The 18,464-nt window shown below is 65.0% G+C and overlaps 1 protein-coding gene across 1 annotated transcript; it reads left to right on the top strand.

Moving 5' to 3' along the window:
- Positions 1-3,901: 3,901 nt before the first annotated feature.
- BGN (biglycan) lies at positions 3,902-18,097 on the top strand. Its single transcript, XM_033849587.2, has 8 exons — positions 3,902-4,060; positions 12,937-13,196; positions 13,459-13,571; positions 14,149-14,362; positions 14,942-15,052; positions 15,330-15,423; positions 15,551-15,689; positions 16,951-18,097. Exons 2-8 carry the CDS (start codon positions 12,956-12,958, stop codon positions 17,146-17,148), a joined length of 1,110 nt encoding a protein of 369 aa, XP_033705478.1. The 5' UTR covers positions 3,902-4,060; positions 12,937-12,955; the 3' UTR covers positions 17,149-18,097.
- The last annotated feature ends 367 nt before the right edge of the window (positions 18,098-18,464 follow it).

The raw sequence follows: 18,464 nt of genomic DNA, 5'->3' as shown, positions 1-18,464 counted from the left end.
CCAGAAACTCATGGGCCGAGCAGCTGGGTGGGCTGGAGCCCAGGGTTGGGGGTGATCTCTGTCAGCTGCTACCACCTCTATAGGAGCTCCCTCTGAGCCCCTGGAAGCCCTGCCCACTGGGCCACCTCCCAGGCTCCCAGGCTCTGCCCTTCAGGGACCCGCATCAAAGGCAGGGTTTCGTGCCCACAGGGGATCAGAGGCTTGAGGCCTGCCCTCTGGGTGCCCTGCTTCTGTCCTGGGGCCTCCCCTTCTCGCTTTGAAGCCAGGGCACCAACAGCTGCAAGCCAGAGGGACGGGCTGCAGCTGACTCCGGGTCCTTCTCCACACACAGGCCTACAGGATGGCAACAGGCTTAGATGGCCCTGCCTGGGGTGGACCCACAGCTGCTCACCAGCCCTGCCGCCCCTCCTCTCAGCCCCCTTCCGCCCTGCACGTTTCTCTCCCCACCACCGCTGGCTTCTGCCTGCCCCGCACCCCTGCCCCACTACCTTTCAGCACCTGCCCTGGGCTCTGGGGCTCTGGGCTGGGCACCAGGGTGTTGGCAGGGGCGGCAATGACCCAACAAGGCCTAGATGAGGCCTGGCTGCTCTGCGCCGGGACACAGCAGTGTGGCCTGAGGACCCGGGCAGGGGCACGGGTGGGGCCCCGGGGCAGGACGCTTTCCTGGGAAGCCTGAGCCGGCCACCAGGCTGCTTCTCAGGTCAAGAGAGCCGCGTCTTTACTCTTTCTGGCAGAGGGGTCTTCTGCCAAGGGGCCTGCTGGGGTTTCTGGGCTGAGGGGCGGGCTGGTGCCGGCAGGATCACCCAGCCCTCCGAAGTACCTGGGGGGAAGAGTCCAGGCTGGGGCTTTGGGGGCCTGTCCAGCGGTGTCCCAGAGGCGCAGGGCATGCTAGGAGAGGGTGCTGCCCCCCCCCCCCCGCCTCCCCTGGCCCCACCTCTAATCGCTTGGCCAGCCCTGTCTGCCACTGGTTCTTGTGGAGCTAAGACAGCTGTGCATCGGCCTCCTCCAGGGGCCCGGGGGCCTCAGGAAATGCCTGCTCTTCCTTCCTGCCTTGCCCCCCATGCCTGCCCTCCCCTGCCTCCTGCTGCCGCCTCGCAGCCCTGAAAGGCCAGAGGGCAGGAGGCTGCGGCTCCGCTGGCCAGCAGGGACGTGCTGTTCTCAGCGCCGCTCAAGCTGGGGTCCAGCCACAGAGAGAGCTGAGGCCTGGGGAGAGGGAGGGGGAGGGGGAGGCCCAGGACTGAGGTGCAGGCCGGCTGGTCTGGGAGTGGCCCCCAAATTAGAGGGCCAGGCCCAGTGACTCAGTGAGCCTTGGCCCGGGTGTGCAGTTATGGCCTATTGCAGACTGCAAACCACAGACACAAGAGCCTTCCAGGCGCAAAAACCGTACTTGCGGACATATTGCCCCAGACGTACCCCCCAACTGCGGGAAAGAGCTTCAAGGCGCAGGGTGTTGCCTCACCAGCGCCCGCAAGTTGCTCCCTCCAGGAACGCGCCGGCCCACCGCTCGGCCTTCCCACCTCGCTGCGTCCCCGCTCCCCACGCCCTCCACACCTAGCCCTGGGCTCTGCCTTCCGCCAACACCGTCCCTCTTCCCTACTTGTCTGCTCTAAGTCATCTCCTCCAGGAAGCCTTCCTGAGCCTCTGGTGCTGTGTGTGGCCCTGGCGTGCCCCAGTCCCCTCCTCACAGAGGGGACCTTACTCAGTAAGCGACTTGGCTCCCTGGGCAATGGGCATGCCTTGTGCCTATTTCCTTTCATTTGAAAATTTTGTAAACAGCTTTATGGAGCTAAAATTTACATACCATACAATTCACCTATCTAACGTGTACAGCTCAATGGTTTTTATTTAGCATATCCACAGAGGCCGCAACATCATCATAGTCGAGTTTAGCACATTTTCATCACGTCCAAAAGAAAACTGATACCTTTAGCTGTCACCACTCTATCCACCACCATCCCCCCTGGCCCTAAGAAACCACAAATCTACTTGTTGTCCCTGTAGATTTGCCTGTTCTAGACATTTCACGCAGAATCATGCAATATGTGGTCGTCTTCAACTAGCTTCTTTCGTGGAGCAGTGTTTTATACGTGGGTTGGACCCTCTTTCCCCTCCTCCCCAGCTGCGTCGGGGGACGCTGAAGCTCAGTGGGGCGACCCAGAGATGTTTGACTATGTCGCCAATAAACAGTAAAAAACAAACAAACAAACAAACAAGCAAAACTGACTCCCCGTGTCTGGAAGGGCACGTGTTCTCTCCAATCTCCTGCTCGCAACCATCTGCAACTGCCTCACCCAGGAAAACAAGAAGGATTCGGAGCTCCCGACCTGGCCCTGCTTTTCTTACTTCTCCCTTGGCCGTGGCCCAGCCTGGAAGCTTCTTGCAGGCAGGCGGCTTGGTCAGGCCACCATTGTGTCCCAGGTCTGACCAGGGGTCCCTGAACTGATGCTGGTGAACAGAAGAGGGGTCTGGGCCCAGCCACTCCCCCTGGCAGAACTTTCTGGACCCTTACCTGCCTGATGGCCTGAAGCTGAGCACCAAAAGCCTAAACAGCAGCTGGCCGGGTGCGCGGGACCCTCGGACCTCACCCCTGCTCTCCTTTCACGGCCCCGCCTCTCCCTGGCCCGCCCTCGGCCTCTGCCCTGTTGAGCTGTTTCTCTTTCTACGCATCTTTCTTTTCCTCTCAGTGGAGTTCTGTCCTGTCTCGTGTTGCCTGCCTTCGTTTCTTCCCTCTTCTCCTTCGCAGATCTCAGTGTCGCTCCCTGCCTCGGTTTCTCGCCCCGTCTAAACCCTCACGTTTGTCTCCCCAAAACTGCTCTTGCAGGAGTCTCCCCATGACCGAGGCTGGGTACACGGGCCGGGGGAGGAATGGGACCCCACCCAACAGGAAGGAGGTGTCGTGCTATGGCCCTGGGCTCATCTGGGCCCTCAGGAAGTGGCTGAGCTTCCAGTGATGGCGTGGATGCCAGGGCTGATGACGGCCTCTTCCTGGGACGCTTGGCGGGCTGACCCAGTTACCCCTGTAAGTGGCCAGCACAGGGCTCAGCCCCGAGGAAGTGGCCACCCTCAGAGCAGTTATTGCACCCTAGGGGACCTGCTCAGATGGAGCAAGGATGACTCGCTGGCTCCTCCTCTCTGAATCAGCTTCTCTGAGCCTCAGCTCGGGGCAGGCAAGCTGGGGAGGACCCCCGGTATCTGTGCTGCGTCCTGCCAGCCCCCAGCTGAGTCCCAGCCTGAGATCACACAGACAGGAACGCTTCCTCTTTTTTAGGGAAAAGAGGCTGCAGTGGGCTGGGAGGTGGGGCACCCGGAGTGCCCGGGAGCCTAGATCAAGCCCTTCCAGAAATCCACAACAGCTGCCACCCTGATCCCTTTCCAGGCTGAGGAAGGCTCAGGACCAAATTCCGGGGCCCCGTCCCTGGACTAGCAATCAGAGGCCACCTGCCCCTGGTCTCCCCTCCACTTCTGCCCTCTCCCTCTCTTCCGCCCGCCCTAACACCCGCAAGCCAGCTCCCGCCCCTCTCTGGGCCTCAGTGGCCCCATCCGGATAGTGGAAAGTTTGAATCTCTGAGGCTGCGCCTGCCCAGAGCCGCCAAGGGTCCTTGTGTGAGTTAGACTGTGTGTCCCTTCACTGTGTGCCCCAGGGTGTAGAGGGGGGGCAGGCAGAGTGGGGGGAGTCCTGGGGGGCGCAAGGGGGAGGGGTGCAGCTAGCCCAGCCGTCTACAAGAAAATTACTCCCTCTGAAGCTGCCAGGGGGGCTGGGAAGCCTGCCCCCTCCCTCCCTCCCTCCCTCCCTCTCTCCCTCCCTCTCCACGCCACCAGCCCCCTCCCTCCTTTCCTCCCTCCCCGCCCCCTCCCCGCCGTCCCCTCCCGTCGTCGGCCCGCCCGCCCAGCCTTTAGCCTCCCTCCCGCCGCTGCCACCGCCTCTGTCTCCCTCTCTCCACGAACTGCCCAGGAGTGAGCAGCTGCTCTCCGACGACCCGACGGACCGACAGACGCACGGACTGCCCGACCCTCAAGACCGCCAACCAGCCAGCCTGTGCCCGCCGCTTCCCCTCCTCAGGTAGGGTCCCCCCCTCCACAAGCCCCGTAGTGTCCCCGCTGTTCCTACGCTGGCCCTGAGCTGCTCTCACTGCCTAACCCCTGGGTCCGCTGCCCCCTCACCGCCCTCTCCCGCCCCTAGGCTGCTTGTGGATTCCCACTGCACGGCTGCAGGCTCCTGGTCCGCGCCCCTTCGTCGCCACCCTGCGGCCCCCTGGGTCCTTGTCCCATTTCTGCGTCTTCTCCCCGCTGTCCTCCAGGCACCTTCTACATCCCCTTCGTTCACCGCTCTGACCTTGCTCGGCTCTGCTCCACATCTGCCCTCTCTGCCTCCCGCCTCGGGGTTCTTCCCCTCGGCCGCTACCCCAGAGCGTCATCCAGGCATGGCTGGGCGGCTGGCACCCTCACTCTGCCGATGGCCCCCTTAGTTCACTGCAAGTCCCGGGTGCACTTTGCACTCGGCCCTGGTTAGGAGGACCTCTGGGCGGCCACCCAAGCTCGTCACTGGGGAGCGGTCCCCACGGCCTGGGGCTAGTCCACGGCGTGGGCTCAGAGACTCGGTTTCCCAGGCACACCCCAGGCTCCCTGCCCAGATATTCCATGCTTACCCACAGGCCAGTGCCGTGCCTCTACCTCCTCCCGGGCGAGGTGTGGGTCCACAGAGTCCTGGCTGGGGGGTCCCCGGGCGGGGCTGCCTGGACAGCTCAGTCCGCTCTGCCCCAGAGCCCCCTTGGACTGAGGTTCCAAAGCGGGGTGCAGAAGGAGACTCAGGCAACTGTGCTGTGTTAACCACAGGCAGGCTTGGCCTGTGGCCCCGGAGGGCTTCTGGGGACCACGGGTAGATGCGAGGACACCATCAGCCCAGGATGGGCACCTTTAGGAAGGGGTGAGGTTCAAGAGCTCCCAGGCTAGATGCTCTGTCCCCCAAAGGCCGCCCCCCACTGGTGCCTGGGGGCATCTCAGGAATGGAGAGAGAACTCCAGTTCTGAAACAAAGTGTAGCGACAAGGTTGCCCTCCAGAGCCGTTTGGGAGGGGAGCCGTGGCCCCTGCTGGTCCCACTCCCACCCCATCCATTGTACAGAGGGGGCAACTGAGGCCCAGAGAGGGGCAGGAACCTGCCCACAGTGGCACAGCCAGTCAGGGGCAGAACTGGGGCCAGGACTCAGAGCTCCTGACTGACAAATCCAGGCTATTGACCCCGTAGCATCCAGGGAGCCCGCAAAGTCACTTGCATGTTGACGATGATAGCTTATGGTCAAGTGCAGTGCGTGGAGACTGGAGTGAGAGGGGGCAGGCCCACCGGCCCCGTCCCGCAAGCTCTCAAGATGGCTGGCATGCTGAGGGAAGTGCCGAGGGACCCAGGAGAGGAACAAGGGAGAACGGAGCCCTCTGTCTGGGTGTGCCACTGAGCATCCTGGAAGGCTGGGGGATGGGAACAGCACCTCGCTGCTCCACGGGCGGGGCGGGGCTGGGGCCTGGGCACCCGGTGGTGAGAGCTTCCCGCGCGTTGCTCCGCTGAGTGCAGCAGAAGGCCCGGGGTCCTCCAGGGCAGGGTGCTGGGTGGGGCGGGCGGGGCAGACCTCGCCCAGGCCAGGGAGATCGTTCTCACGCAGCTGAAGTCTTCGTAAGGGCCACTCAGGTTGCCGATTCGGTGGCCAGTCCTGCCCTCTGGGGGCTCCTGCTTCTGTGAGCTCACCCCTCCCTGGCCGGCCAGCTCTCCACGAGGTAGGGACTGACTGAGATTGAGACCAGCTGGAGATGCTCAGGCCCCCCTCGGTGCCACCCACACCCTGGGAAGGCTGGCGGTTCGGCAGAGGCGCCTTTCTGTGCAACTTCCGGTGTCCGGCTGCCGTGGGCCAGTGTGGGTGAGCCTCTCAGGGCAGTTCTCTGTGCGTGCATCGGAAGGAAGCCATGGCACTGTCTCCGAGCCGCCAAGACCGGGCGGTGGGAAGAAGGCTGGGAGCAGGGAGGGCCCGCACGGCGAGGCGGCGACCGGCCCACCTTCACGTCCCAGGGCCCGGCTCACAGAGGGCATTAACCGTCCGACCGCTTTTATGCCCTGCCCTGGAGCAGGGACCAGGGACCCCACTATGTCGATGGGGAGTCCGCGGCCCAGCCCCTTCACCAATGGGTCTGGTGGCAGTTCTGTACCAGCTCATTTTAGGGGCCCAGAAATCTGGGGTGCTGGCCCTCTGACTGTCATGCAGGGTGACATGCAAGCATTGGCCCCAATTTCTCCCCAATCCCATCAGTGGCCCTGGCCCATCAGAGGAGCGTGAATGGGGAAGGACCGGAAGAGAGGGTGTGTTCCTAAGACAAGAAAGCAGTTCCTTTCTTTAGCAACATTCCTTAGTCATTCAGGACCACAGAGCATCCCTTCCAGCACCGGCGTCGAGTCCCAGAGGAGGGATCTGTCATGAGCCCCTTCCCAGGCCCACCCACCACCAGCTCTCCTCCACTCCCTGGAGAAGCCCCAAGGAGACAGGCCTGTCCCAGCCATCACTTGTCCTTGGCCTCCTGGGGATGCAGCCTGAGGCCGTGGCCGGCCCCAGGGCCAGCCTTGGAGCACGTGAGCTGCGGGGCGGCAGCCCAGCTCCCAGACTCCCAGTAGGGCCGGCGCTGTCTGGCTCGCCTCCGGGCAGGGCCCCAGTCCCAGCTCGGGGCCTCCAGAGCCCCACCTGCTGGGCCACTGGGCTGTTTGCCCTTTCAATGGCATGTCTGGAGCCCCTCTCCTTCCCTGCCAACACCCTGGATTGTTAGAAAGTTCTTCCCCAGGGTTGGAGAGCTTGGTCCCTGCCCTGAGCTGCCCACCCCTCCCTGTGCCTGTCGGCCCTGCTGGTGGGAGGGGACACACCAGCCCAAGGGCTTAGCTCAAATCCTGGGGCTAGAGGGTGATGGGGACTGTCCTGGGGCGCCCTGCTGTGAGCATAGGGTGGGGGTGAACATGGGCTCCCTCTGGAGGCAGGCACCCCCGGGCCCTGCCAGCTCTGCCCCCTCTTGTCCTGTCAGCTGGTGCCCGGGGCACTCAGTTCTCCTCCCACCCCTCTGTCCCCTCTGCTCACATACTGGGGCCCACACCTGATCACCCACGAAACCTTTTCTGTGAATCCTATCTTCAAGGAAGCCAGTGCGGGGAGAGGCAGAGGTGCCTGCGCTGGGAGGACGGAGACGGAGTCTGCTTAGTCCTGCCCCAGGCCAGAGGCTAACTGGTAGCCCTAGAGCCAGGCCCTTCTCCAGGCTTCCAAAACCAGTTTCCCAGTGCTCCCTGGGGCTGTGGTTCATCTCCCCACCTTCCAGATGGAAGGTTCTGGGGTGAAAGCCCTCCCCTCACCTGGAGTCCCCAGCCCCAGGGTCCCCCAGGACTTCCTTCACGCCCTCTGGGACTTTGTTTGGCTTGTCCCCCACCCTCTCTACTCTGGGGTGGGGCAGCTCCTGGGTGCCTATGGGAGCTGCCCACTTGCCCACACGCCACCAGCCTCAGCTCCTCCAGAGGCTGCTCGGCCCCCATAGCAGTCCGCAGAGCAGCCCAGCTCGCGCTCATTGGCAGGCTGGTATCGCTGACGTTCCCAAGCCCAGTGGAGGTGCCAGGGACTCAGACGACTCATGCCTGCCCCTCCCCATGGTGACACATCGTTCAGGTTTAGGGGACTGGGGCTCTACCCGGCCTCCTCACAGCCAGCTCTCGTGATCCACGGCGTCTGAAGGCCAAACTCGGCAGAAACCCCAGCCTGGAGCAGAGCTGCAGGACAAGGGGCAGCGGGCTGGGGGTGGTCCCAGGTTCCATGCGACTCAAGCGGCCCCTGCTTCTCCCCCACCAGCTGCCTCTGGGTGGCTCAGATGGCCAAGAGGGACACAGCAGTCAGAGGCCCGAGTGGCCATGGGATCGGGGATTTGGGGAACAAAACTAGGACCTGAAGGAGAGGGGCAGAGGGCAGACAGGACCTCAGGCTCTGGGAACCAGGCTGAGAGCATCTCCCTGTGGGGTCTGGCACCTGCTGGGACCTAAAATGCTTGGGGGAACCTCCCGGGCCAGGCTGGGATGATGGCTTTTCCAGGCCACTTCTGTGCAGCTGGAGGCGGAGGCAGAGGGGCTGGGGCTGGCCTGATGGGTGCGCTGGGGCCGAGGAGGGGCATCTGGCCCTGCGGGCTGAGGAGGGCTATGGATGGTGGCAGTCAGAGAGAGACGCCATGTTTCTAGAGGATTCGTGATACAAGCCAGGGGGTGCAGGACCCACAGGGCAGGGCCCTGCTTTCCGTCAGTGTCACCTCCCAACCAGAGTGGGGGAGATGCAAGGAGTCTTCTGCAGGGACCGGGGGCTGGTTCGGCCCCCTGTGCAACCCAGGGAGTTCGGGATTCTGTGACTTTGGGCTCTGCAGCAAAGTCTGCGGGGGCAGAGGGTGGGGCAGGGCACGTGTGCCCCCTCTCCCATTTCCTCACAGTGTGGCCTTGGGCAGGAGTTTCCTGCTGGTCCTCAGGAGGGCTGTGCTGAGAAATCCCTTGAGTGCCCTGTCCCACCCTGGGAGGGGATAGAACACCTTCCCCCGCCCTCAGGGTTTCTGCAGCGAGCCTTCGGGGGTGCGGGGGGGGGGCAGGGCACCCAGCAGCCCAGGACCCGCAGCTGACCTGGCTCATCTGCCGCCTGACTCAGGCATGGCAGAAGGCCGGCACTGGAACCGCCGGCCTTCCAGAGGTTTCCCAGAAGGCTGGGGGTGGAGGTGATGGCTGTCCTCAAGGCTGTGGGGAGAGACGTCCGGCCTGGTCAGTACCGGCCGCCTAGCCACTTCCCCGGTGCCAGCGCTCTGCAGCAGACGGGCTGGCTCCCTGTTGGCCTCCGACACCCACGTCCAAGTCAAGTCTGTCCCTGAAGGCTGCAGGGGCACAGGACCCAGCTCTGTCCGGTCACCTCAGCAGCGCCAAGACCCCAGCAGGGAGGAGCGCCCTGGCCAGCCACGCCTGGATGTCTGCTCCCCTCGTAGCTGGAAGGCGTGCCGAGGCCGTGGCGGTGGGCTCGGGGTGGCTGGCGAGCAGACACCGATGGCGCGGGGCTCAGGGCCCACCCCAACCCCTGCAGCCACGACCCCAACGCGCGTAAGCCTCAGGAGACCCACGGATGGTGCACGTCTCCTCTCTCAGGGCCCGGGAGGGAGGCGGCGAGCAGCCGGGCGTCAGCTCACAGAGCAGAGCTCTGGGCAGCGCCCCTGCCTCTGGCCTGCTAGTAGAAGCTGGGCCTCAAAGGCTTTGGCGGACAGAGGGGAGGGGGGAAGCGCGACCCGCAGTCCCAGGGCCCACGGGCCCGCGCGTCCGGGTTCAGGTCGGGCTGCTCAGAGGGGCCAGACACCCGGGCCGAGGCTGCGGAACAGCGTCAGGCGTCCGGCATCTGCGACTTGGCAGCCGCGGGCCGCACATCTGCAGGCGAGCTCCCAGGGCCTGCCAGACCTCAGGCCCGCTCCCGCCGCCCTTGGCCTGGCCTGAATGCCTGGCACGGCCCCTCCGTGTTCTCAGGGGCTGCCAGTGTGTCTTGTTTGGCTGTGACCTGGAGCAGTCCCAGTTGGAGGACTGTGCTGGCTTTCAGAGGGCCAGACAAGGAGAGCCCTATTGGGTGGGCGGCCCTCACTCCAACCTGCAGGCGCGGCGCGAGGCCTCACCGCCATCACCGCTTCTTTCCTTCGCTCTGAGGAGGAGGGACCCATCCAGCTCAGAGAACACTTTGATGGGGCTCGAGGCTGCCTGAAGTCCTTGGGGACACGCCCAGGAGGCCCAGAGGCCTGGGTAGTGTGGGAGGTGGGGCTGGCGGGACTTGCCGTGGGTCTCACAGTACCTGTCCGTGGGGGCTCCCGCTTCCGGGGCTGAGGGCCCACCCCCCTCCTGCACGTGTGTGCGGTGGGAGGGACCCGGTGTGAGGTGGGGGGAGGCAGCCCTGCAGCTCCGCTTCCTCCCCCAGCCTCTGTGCCCTGCCCACACTCAGCCGGCGGGCCAGAGAACTCCATCACCCCCGGCTCCTTCTGGGTCTGTTGCGGCCCCCGGGGGCTCGGTGTCCAGTCGGCCCCCTCCACTCTGCACAGTTCTGGCCGCTGAGTCTCCTGCCAGCTCTCCGCGGGGAAAGCAGGGCTGTGCCGGAAAGTGCGCCAGCCTGCCCACTGCCTGGGCCCAGCCAGGAGCCGGGTGAAACCAGCCAGACCTTGTCCTGTGCTGTCACGGGGCCCTGGGGTGGGGCCTCCAAGTCCTCAGCCTCCCTCCCCCCAGAGTGAGCCTGCACTAGAGCCAGCCCTTCCCCTCTCTCAGCCACTCTGTGGGGCCCCAGACGCAGCGACATCAGAATATCAGGCACGGCGGCCCGGAGCGGCTCACCTCCTCCAGAGCCTCCGTCCCCCACGGAGGGTCCCGTGAGCCCACTTGGGGCCCCAGTGGCTAGTCCTGCCCTGGCTGGCCTTCCCAGCGCCTGTCCATCCTCCCCCGTGGTGGAGGGGCCAGATGCGGGTGGAGGCGCCCCGTGGAGGCCCCCAGACCTTCCCGGTCCCACCAGGCTGGAAGAGCCCTGTCTGCGCCCACCGCCCCCCGAAGCCTCCCCCCGGCCTGGCCAGACCAGCCCCCTGCCCCCCTTGTCCAGGTGGACGGTGGATCCCAGAGCCTCCCAAGGATCCTGCCGGGCGTTCCAGCCCTGACTCACCCCCGCCCCCCACCCCGCCATGAGGCAGTGGCTTTGGCAGGAGTGCCAGGCCGGGGGGCAGTCCCCTCCTTCTCGTCCCGTCATCCTCGCCTTCCTGTCCTCTCCGCTGCTCTTCCTCCGCGCAGCCCTGGGTGGCCAGCAGCCCCTGGGCGTCCAGCAGCCCCTGGGCAGGGGCCCTGCGCCGCAGCGGCAAGCCTGGGAGGCCTAGGCCCACCCTGCTTTGCCCTGGGGTTTGCGAACTCGTGGGAAGAAGGAGGGACTCATGGTCCAGGAGGCCAGCCCAGGGCCTTCTCCCAACTCTTCACCAAGGCCCTCTAGGGGCTCCCCAGGTCCCACTGGGCCAACCTGGGGCTGGCAGGACCTGGAGTGTCATCATGAGCTCTCAAGGCTTGCAGGAGCCAGGGAGGCTGGGCGCTCCCCCAGCATGAGGGACCCTCACTTTGTTGTGTGACTGCGGCAGGCAGGCAGCTTTTCTGGGGCTGGCTCCGCAGCTGCGTCTGATGAACAGCACCCTGGGCCCCCGGCCGCTGCCTGCCAAGCAGACTGCGGCCCCAGCTGCCAGAAAGGCTGCTCCGGCCCCTCTCGCTGGCAGCTGCAGCTCTGTCCTCAGGATGGTGGGAGCCAGGACAGGCCACGTGCCCAGCTCAGTGGGGGGCCTGAGGAGTGCGAGAGGGGCGGCAAGATGGGGATCAATGGGAACCCGAGGTGCAGAGCTGCTGCGCCCACGTCTGGAGGTGGCCGCAGCTCCCAACCCCCGCCTGCTGGTGGGAGGACTCTGGGGCAGCAGTGCCCACCCTCCCCGGGCGGCCAGTCCAGCCCCAGGTCAACCGGGCCTGTCGGGGGCCTCCTTCCCCCTTTGCAGCCGGCTATCAGGCTCGGGGGGCTCACCCAGCCCCACTGAAGCCCCGAACAGCCTTTCCCCTGGCCAAGATGGGCCCCGAGTGAGGGCCTCCCTGGGGTGGGGCTGCTTCACGTCTGCACCCGGGGCACCGCAGACACCCCGCGCCTGGGAGACAAGCAGGGCAGGTGCACTTATTCCTCTATAACATGGGAAAATGAGGCTGGGGCTTTCCCAGGAAAGCAGGTAGCTGGGGGTGGTAGGAGAGGCAGGGACTCCAGCCTCCTCCTGGGCACTGTCTTTCAGCAGAGGAGCCTCTGGACAAGCCTGAACCTGCCCGCCACCCTGGCAGCAGCCTGCTCCCCTCTGGTGGCCTCTCCAGGGGCCCGGGGCCGTGGGCAGAAGGAAGGGTGGGAGCAGAGGCGGGAGCCCTGGGGCTCTGCGGGCTGAGCCAGGGGACGGCTCACGAGCCAGGGGAAGGCTCGTGGGCCAGGGGAGGAAGCCACAGCCCAGGGGAGCAGAGGCGGGGTGGGGGGGGGGCAAGGGACGCCCCTTCCATGTCCAGGATTCCACGCATGGCCTGGGAGAATGCCCCTCTCCTCACCTTCCCTCCAGGGCTGGCCCAGCCTTCTACCCAACGTGCCCAGCCTGGTGCTTTGGCCTCTTGACTCTTAGAGAAATGTGGGTGTGCTGCAAGGGGGGCTCAGGCAGGAAAGGAAGCGACTTGTGGTCACCTGAGTCAGCCCTGAGCGCGCTCACACTGCCCTGAGCATGTGGGAGTGGCTGGGCCACAGTGGTTTCTTTAAATCTGAATTCCTCAAAGCCTGTGGGCGGCAAATGGCTGGGTTTCCCTCTCCGCCTCCTCCACTAGCCTCAGTGACCCCCCAGGCAGGCTGCAGCTGACTCAGTGGCTGGTGCGTGAGTGTGTGTGTGCTTGCGTGAGTGTGTGCTTGTGTGAGTGTGTGTGTGTGCTTGCGTGAGTGTGTGTGTGCGCTTGCGTGTGTGTTTGCGTGAGTGCTTGCGTGAGTGTGTGTGCGCTTGCGTGTGTGCTTGCGTGTGTGTGCGCTTGCGTGAGTGTGTGTGTGTGCTTGCGTGAGTGTGTGTGTGCACTCGCGTGAGCGTGTTGGAGGGGTACAGACTCACCAACTGGGAAGACACAGTGCTGCCCACTGAGGCCAAGTCCTGCCCGGAGTCTCCTGCCCACCCACACCTCCCTCCCGGCCCCTACAGCCCAGGGCCTGGCTGCACCCGTGAGGGGTGAGGGGCGAGGGACACGAGGCCAACACGTGCAGAACCCCAGCCTCCCGGGCTCGGGACGGTAGCCAGGCAAGGGCCCAGAAGATGGGCGTGGGCGCCAGCTGGGCACTCCTGATGGCCTCTCCTCACCCCAGTCTCGCAGGCACACCCACCATGTGGCCCCTGTGGCCTCTTGCGGCCCTGCTGGCCCTGAGCCAGGCTCTGCCCTTTGAGCAAAAAGGCTTCTGGGACTTCACCCTGGACGACGGGCTGCCCATGTTGAACGACGAGGAGGCTTCAGGCGCCGACACGACCTCGGGCATCCCAGACCTGGACTCCCTCCCTCCCACCTACAGCGCCATGTGCCCTTTCGGCTGCCACTGCCACCTGCGGGTCGTTCAGTGCTCCGACCTGGGTCAGTCCAGTGGGGTGGACGTGGAAGCGTGAGGGTGGGGAGGGGGTGACCCCAAGCCAGCTCGGGAATCCTGGTTTCAGTGTGGGAGGGTGTCCACTGGTCTGCTTGCAAGCAGGCGGGGAGCGAGAAGCCCCTCCGTCTGCCGACTCTGGCGCTGGCCCACTGGCGGCGGAGTCCCTGCGTGCACGCGAGTCCCTGAGCTCCGCGCCACGCTGGGGTCATGGCCATGGCTCACACTGGTGACGGTGGTGCCGGCCCCCAGGTCTGAAGGCTGTGCCCAAAGAGATCTCGCCCGACACCACTCTGCTGGACCTGCAGAACAACGACATCTCCGAGATCCGGAAGGATGACTTCAAAGGCCTCCAGCATCTCTATGTAAGCCCACCCTGGCCCTTCCAAGGGGCTGCAAGGAGGTGGCAGGCCCGCAGCATGGGGGGTTGGGTCCAGATGGGTGTGGGCACATACTTGTGGAGTGCGAGAGGGGACCGGAGACCTGGGGAGTCCTGAGAGCGGTCTGGAGGCGGCTGTGGTGGGAGTGCCCAGGGTCACAGGGCACATGTGCAGGTGTCAGCAGCCGTAAGTGCAGGACAGGATCACTCAGCCCAATTCCCTTCTTGACTGAAAACTTTTCATCTTATTGACTCCTCCCAGCAACACAGTGAGAAAAGATTTCATTGTAGCCAGGGTGCAAGTGGGGAAACTGGGACACAGAGGAGCGGCAGGCTGCGCTAAGCAGCAGTGGTATTGCTGGGCCTGAGCGCCAGCTCCCCGATCTGCACTCTGCCCAGGAGCACAGACGGATCTCCTGGAGGCTGAGCTGGGGCTCAAACATCTGTAAAGTCCTGACAACTGCTAATCGCGAATCGCTAGCTCAGGTGGCAGGGATGGGGGAGAGGAGAAGGCGGGCAGGTAGGGGGCCGGGGCCTTCACCTCAGCACGCGTGCTGCCTCAGGCCCTGGTCCTGGTGAACAACAAGATCTCCAAGATCCACGAGAAGGCCTTCAGCCCCCTGCGGAAGCTGCAGAAGCTCTACATCTCCAAGAACCACCTGGTGGAGATCCCTCCCAACCTGCCCAGCTCCCTGGTGGAGCTCCGCATCCACGACAACCGCATCCGCAAGGTGCCCAAGGGCGTGTTCAGTGGGCTGCGCAACATGAACTGCATCGGTGAGCGAGATCCCACCAGTGGCGTCGTCACCCGTCCCCGGCGGTGGCAGTGGATGGGGGAGGAGGGTCAAAGGGGGGGCTCTGCCAGCCAGGGCAGCTGGGTGCTGGGCTGTCCAGGACAGCCATGGACCAGCCGGCTGGGCCTCACGGTACTTTCTGGAAGCTTGTCTAGGAGCACACCCCAGAGCTGCCAAGGGAAGGTGAAGAGAAACTCAGGGCCCATAGGGAAAGGGAAGGGAAAGGGCCAGGGCAGCCAGCCAGCCAGCCAGCCAGGGGCTGGGCGGGCGGGGGAGCCCGGCCTTGATTCCTGTCTCCCCTCCCTTTCTCCGTGCTCCCCCTGCCCCCTAAGGCTGATGCCAGGCCCAGTGCCCTTGGGAGTTAGTGGCCTTGAACAGCGAGGAGTTTGCATTCAGTCCATTAGCGTTAGTAACTTAGCGGCACTGCTTTCAGGGAGAGATGCGGGAGCGGGTAATCAGCAGGGCCCACTAGGCCAGCCCAAGCCAGGCAGCCGACAGGCTCTGGGGGCGTGCGGGCAGATGCCCAGCCCTGGCTGCAGGGCTGAGGGGGCCTCTCTCCTAGAGATGGGTGGGAACCCCCTGGAGAACAGTGGCTTTGAACCTGGAGCTTTCGATGGCCTGAAGCTCAACTACCTGCGCATCTCTGAGGCTAAGCTCACCGGCATCCCCAAAGGTAGGAGGTCAGCCCTTGCTTCCCACACTACCTGGCCTTCGGAGCACACATGGATACAGGTGGGGGGCCTGGAGCCATCTGGAGGCACCCAGTCAACTCAGGGAGGGCTTTGGCTGCCCCTCTCCCCACCTGGGGCAGAGCTAGGGTCTCTGCTCCACCAAGCGTGGGACCGTGCGCGCACACACACACACACACACACACACACACACACAGCATCAGCCCACACACGTGGCCTCCCCTCCTGCATTCAGCCCAGAGCATCCTCTTTTCCTGGCAGACCTCCCCGAGACCCTGAATGAACTCCATCTGGACCACAACAAAATCCAGGCAATCGAGCTAGAGGACCTGCTCCGCTACTCAAAGCTGTACAGGTGGGCTGGGGGTCTGGGGGTCTGGGGGCGCTGGGGCGACTGGGGGGGCTGGGGGCCTGAGTCCTCACAGTGCCGTGCGGCCTGCGGGCCCCACCACACCATCTTTTTCTCATCCGCCCCTTCGCAGGCTGGGCCTGGGCCACAACCAGATCCGCATGATTGAGAATGGGAGCCTGAGTTTTCTGCCCACCCTGCGGGAGCTGCACTTGGACAATAACAAGCTGTCCAGGGTGCCTGCTGGCCTTCCGGACCTCAAGCTCCTCCAGGTGAGAGCCAGGGCGTGGGCAGCCCCTCAGCCCATGGCCCTCCTTGCTCAGGCCCAGCACGTGTGGGGTCTGGGTACAGAGCAGAATGGGACCTCGCTGCAAAGGAGCAGGCTCAGGGATCCCTCCTTCAGCGCCAATCACCTGCACTGAGGGAGGAGAGGGGCAGGTGGGGATGCCGCTGTGGACAGCAGGGAGGGCGGGCCCGGGGCAGCGAGGTCGTGAGGGAAGAGCAGGTTTCTCAGGTGGGTGCAACACCTGCAAGGTGCGGCCGGGCCCACGAGGTGAGGGAACAGTCTGGGCACGGGGTGCACAGATCTGTGGCAAGACAGGGACAGCCCAGGGCACAAAGTGGGCTGATGAGGGATACAAGGCCTGGCCTGGGGCTCTCTCAGGGGCCCTACCCCCAGTTTGGCTGTCAGCCACATGGATGAACTTGGCCGTACTCGGCCCTGCTCTGGACCTCAGTCGCTGCTTCCAACCCATTCACACGTGCCAGGAGACCCGCCATTCTCGCGGGCTGGCCAGTCAGAGCCGAGTACACCGGAGCCCGCCTGAGCCCTGCGTGGGGACCGCCCACCTGCAGCGGCAGCGCCCCCCTGGCCAAGCCGAGAGCGCCCTCTAGCGGCCGTGTCCTTGCCGCCTCTAGAGGGCGCCGCTGCAGTCTGAGCGCCTCCCTGCCGTCATTGGGTCCTCCCTCCCTGACCCTCCTGTCCCACAGCATGTGGCTTCAGGGAGCTGGGGGAGCAGGGGAGGAGGAGGCTCTTTCTCCTCTCACGCCCCTGGGGCTCTGGACTGGGAGGCTGCTTCCCTGGGGGCAGACCCACAGCCCAGGGAACCCAGAGGGAGGGCCAGGGACTTTATGTGAGCCCAACGTGCCATCCTTCCCGCATCGACAGTCCCACCCCACCACTCGTGCCCCACGTACCCCTCACCTCACGCCCACACCCCCCAAGCTCCCCATCCCAGCACCCAGTCACACACCAGTGCCTTAAGGCGGGCCAGCACCCGCCCAACAACCATACCGAAGCCTCAGTTTGCTCCTCCAGACCATGGGAGGATCACCTCCACGCCCTCAAAGGGCCGTGTGGATGCAAAACAATGAAACGTGGCCCAAGAGGCGGCGGGGCGGGACTCAGCCGGGAGGGAGGGCACCAGCCCTCGGGGTTCTGCCCTCCGCTCGGCCTACCCAGGCAGGGCAGACGCAGGCAGGGGGGTTGGGGCGACTGGGCCATCGCCCTGAGCCACACCCCTCTGCCCCCAGGTGGTCTATCTGCACGCCAACAACATCACCAAGGTGGGCGTCAATGACTTCTGCCCCGTGGGCTTCGGGGTCAAGCGAGCCTACTACAACGGCATTAGCCTCTTCAGCAACCCCGTGCCCTACTGGGAGGTGCAGCCGGCCACCTTCCGCTGCGTCACTGACCGCCTGGCCATCCAGTTTGGCAACTACAAAAAGTAGAGGTGGCGGCAGCCGCCAAGGTGGCCTGGGCGGGGCATCTGGGGAGCACAGCGGATGTCCTGAGGGGGGAAGCAAAGCAAGGGAGCGAAGCCAGTGCTCAGCTGCACCCGACCCAGCCCCGCCCTTGATCCCCAACCCCCTCGTCGCCACCCGACATTCTTGCCCTGGCTCCCAAGTGTGCAGGTGAGGCGTGAGGCCTGGCCCCCATCACACGCCCCTTAGCTTCAGAGCTGCCCCTGCTCCCCCATCATGACCACGCAGAGGTGCCCCCACGAAGCTTTCTTCCCATTCACCCCAAAACCAAATTGTCTGAGGCTCCAGTCCAAGGAAAATGGTCCCTGGGTCTGGGGGGCCAGGGATGGAGACAGCAGACCCCGCTGAGCCCACCCTACCTGCCGGGCACACATCCCTCCTCGGCCTGGCCTGCTACCCTTCTCCTCCCATGCCCGCTGGCATCCTTCTGTGAGTTCACGGCCATCCATCCCAGCCTGTTTGCTCTACCGGCCCCTGGATCAGTCCTCTCCATCTCTCTCTGTCTCTCCGTCTGTCCCTCCCTCGTCTTCCCTCTCCTCTCTCACATCCTTGGGCTGGGTCTGGTCTCTGTCTCGCTGGGCTTCTGCCCAGCCCCTACCCAGGTGGGCTGCGGTGGGGGACAGCTGCCCCCCACCCCACCCAGGCCTCGCCCCCAAGCCTGGATGATCCGGCAACCACGCGCTCCACAGGCCACGTGCTCCCAGGGGGAGCATTGGACTCAGCCAGGCCCTGAGAGTCTGTCCCCCGGGAGGGGCCCAGCACCCCGCAGAGTCCCCAGCACGCTCCTCACTGCCCCCCTTTCCCCCACGACGGCTAGGTCTCCCCTCCCGTGGCCTTCCAGCCCCTGGGGTAGTAAGGAGGGGCTGCTTCTGAGGTCGGTTGTTGTCTTTCAATTAAAGAAACACTGTGCAACACGGCTGCGTGTGCAGCCTCTCGGGGTGGACTGGGGACCCAAAGGAAACGGGAGCCACGGGGGTCCGCTGTGGCTGGCGCCCAGGTTCCGCCTCTCCGTGCCCCATCGGAGCCCTGAGCTGCCTGTTCGCTGCTTTCCCTGACTTCAGTGGGGAGCACCCCCAGGCTCAGGGCTGGACCAGAAGGCCCCAGGCTGCCCCCTTCCCGTCCCTTCTAGTCACTTCTGTTGCCCCGGCTATCCTCAGACTGGGCTCCTGCAGCAGGGCCGGCTGAGGTGGCATCTGCCCTCCCAGAGTGGAGTGTCTGCCAAGCAGCCGCTGGCTGAAGGGCACCAGGCCAGAAACTCCCTCCAACCGAGCGGGAGCCGGGAA

Source organism: Tursiops truncatus, chromosome X (assembly GCF_011762595.2).
Source record: "Tursiops truncatus isolate mTurTru1 chromosome X, mTurTru1.mat.Y, whole genome shotgun sequence".
Lineage (NCBI taxonomy): Eukaryota > Metazoa > Chordata > Mammalia > Artiodactyla > Delphinidae > Tursiops > Tursiops truncatus.
Note: the sequence above shows the minus strand (reverse complement) of the source record. Positions and strands in the feature narration are given on the sequence as shown.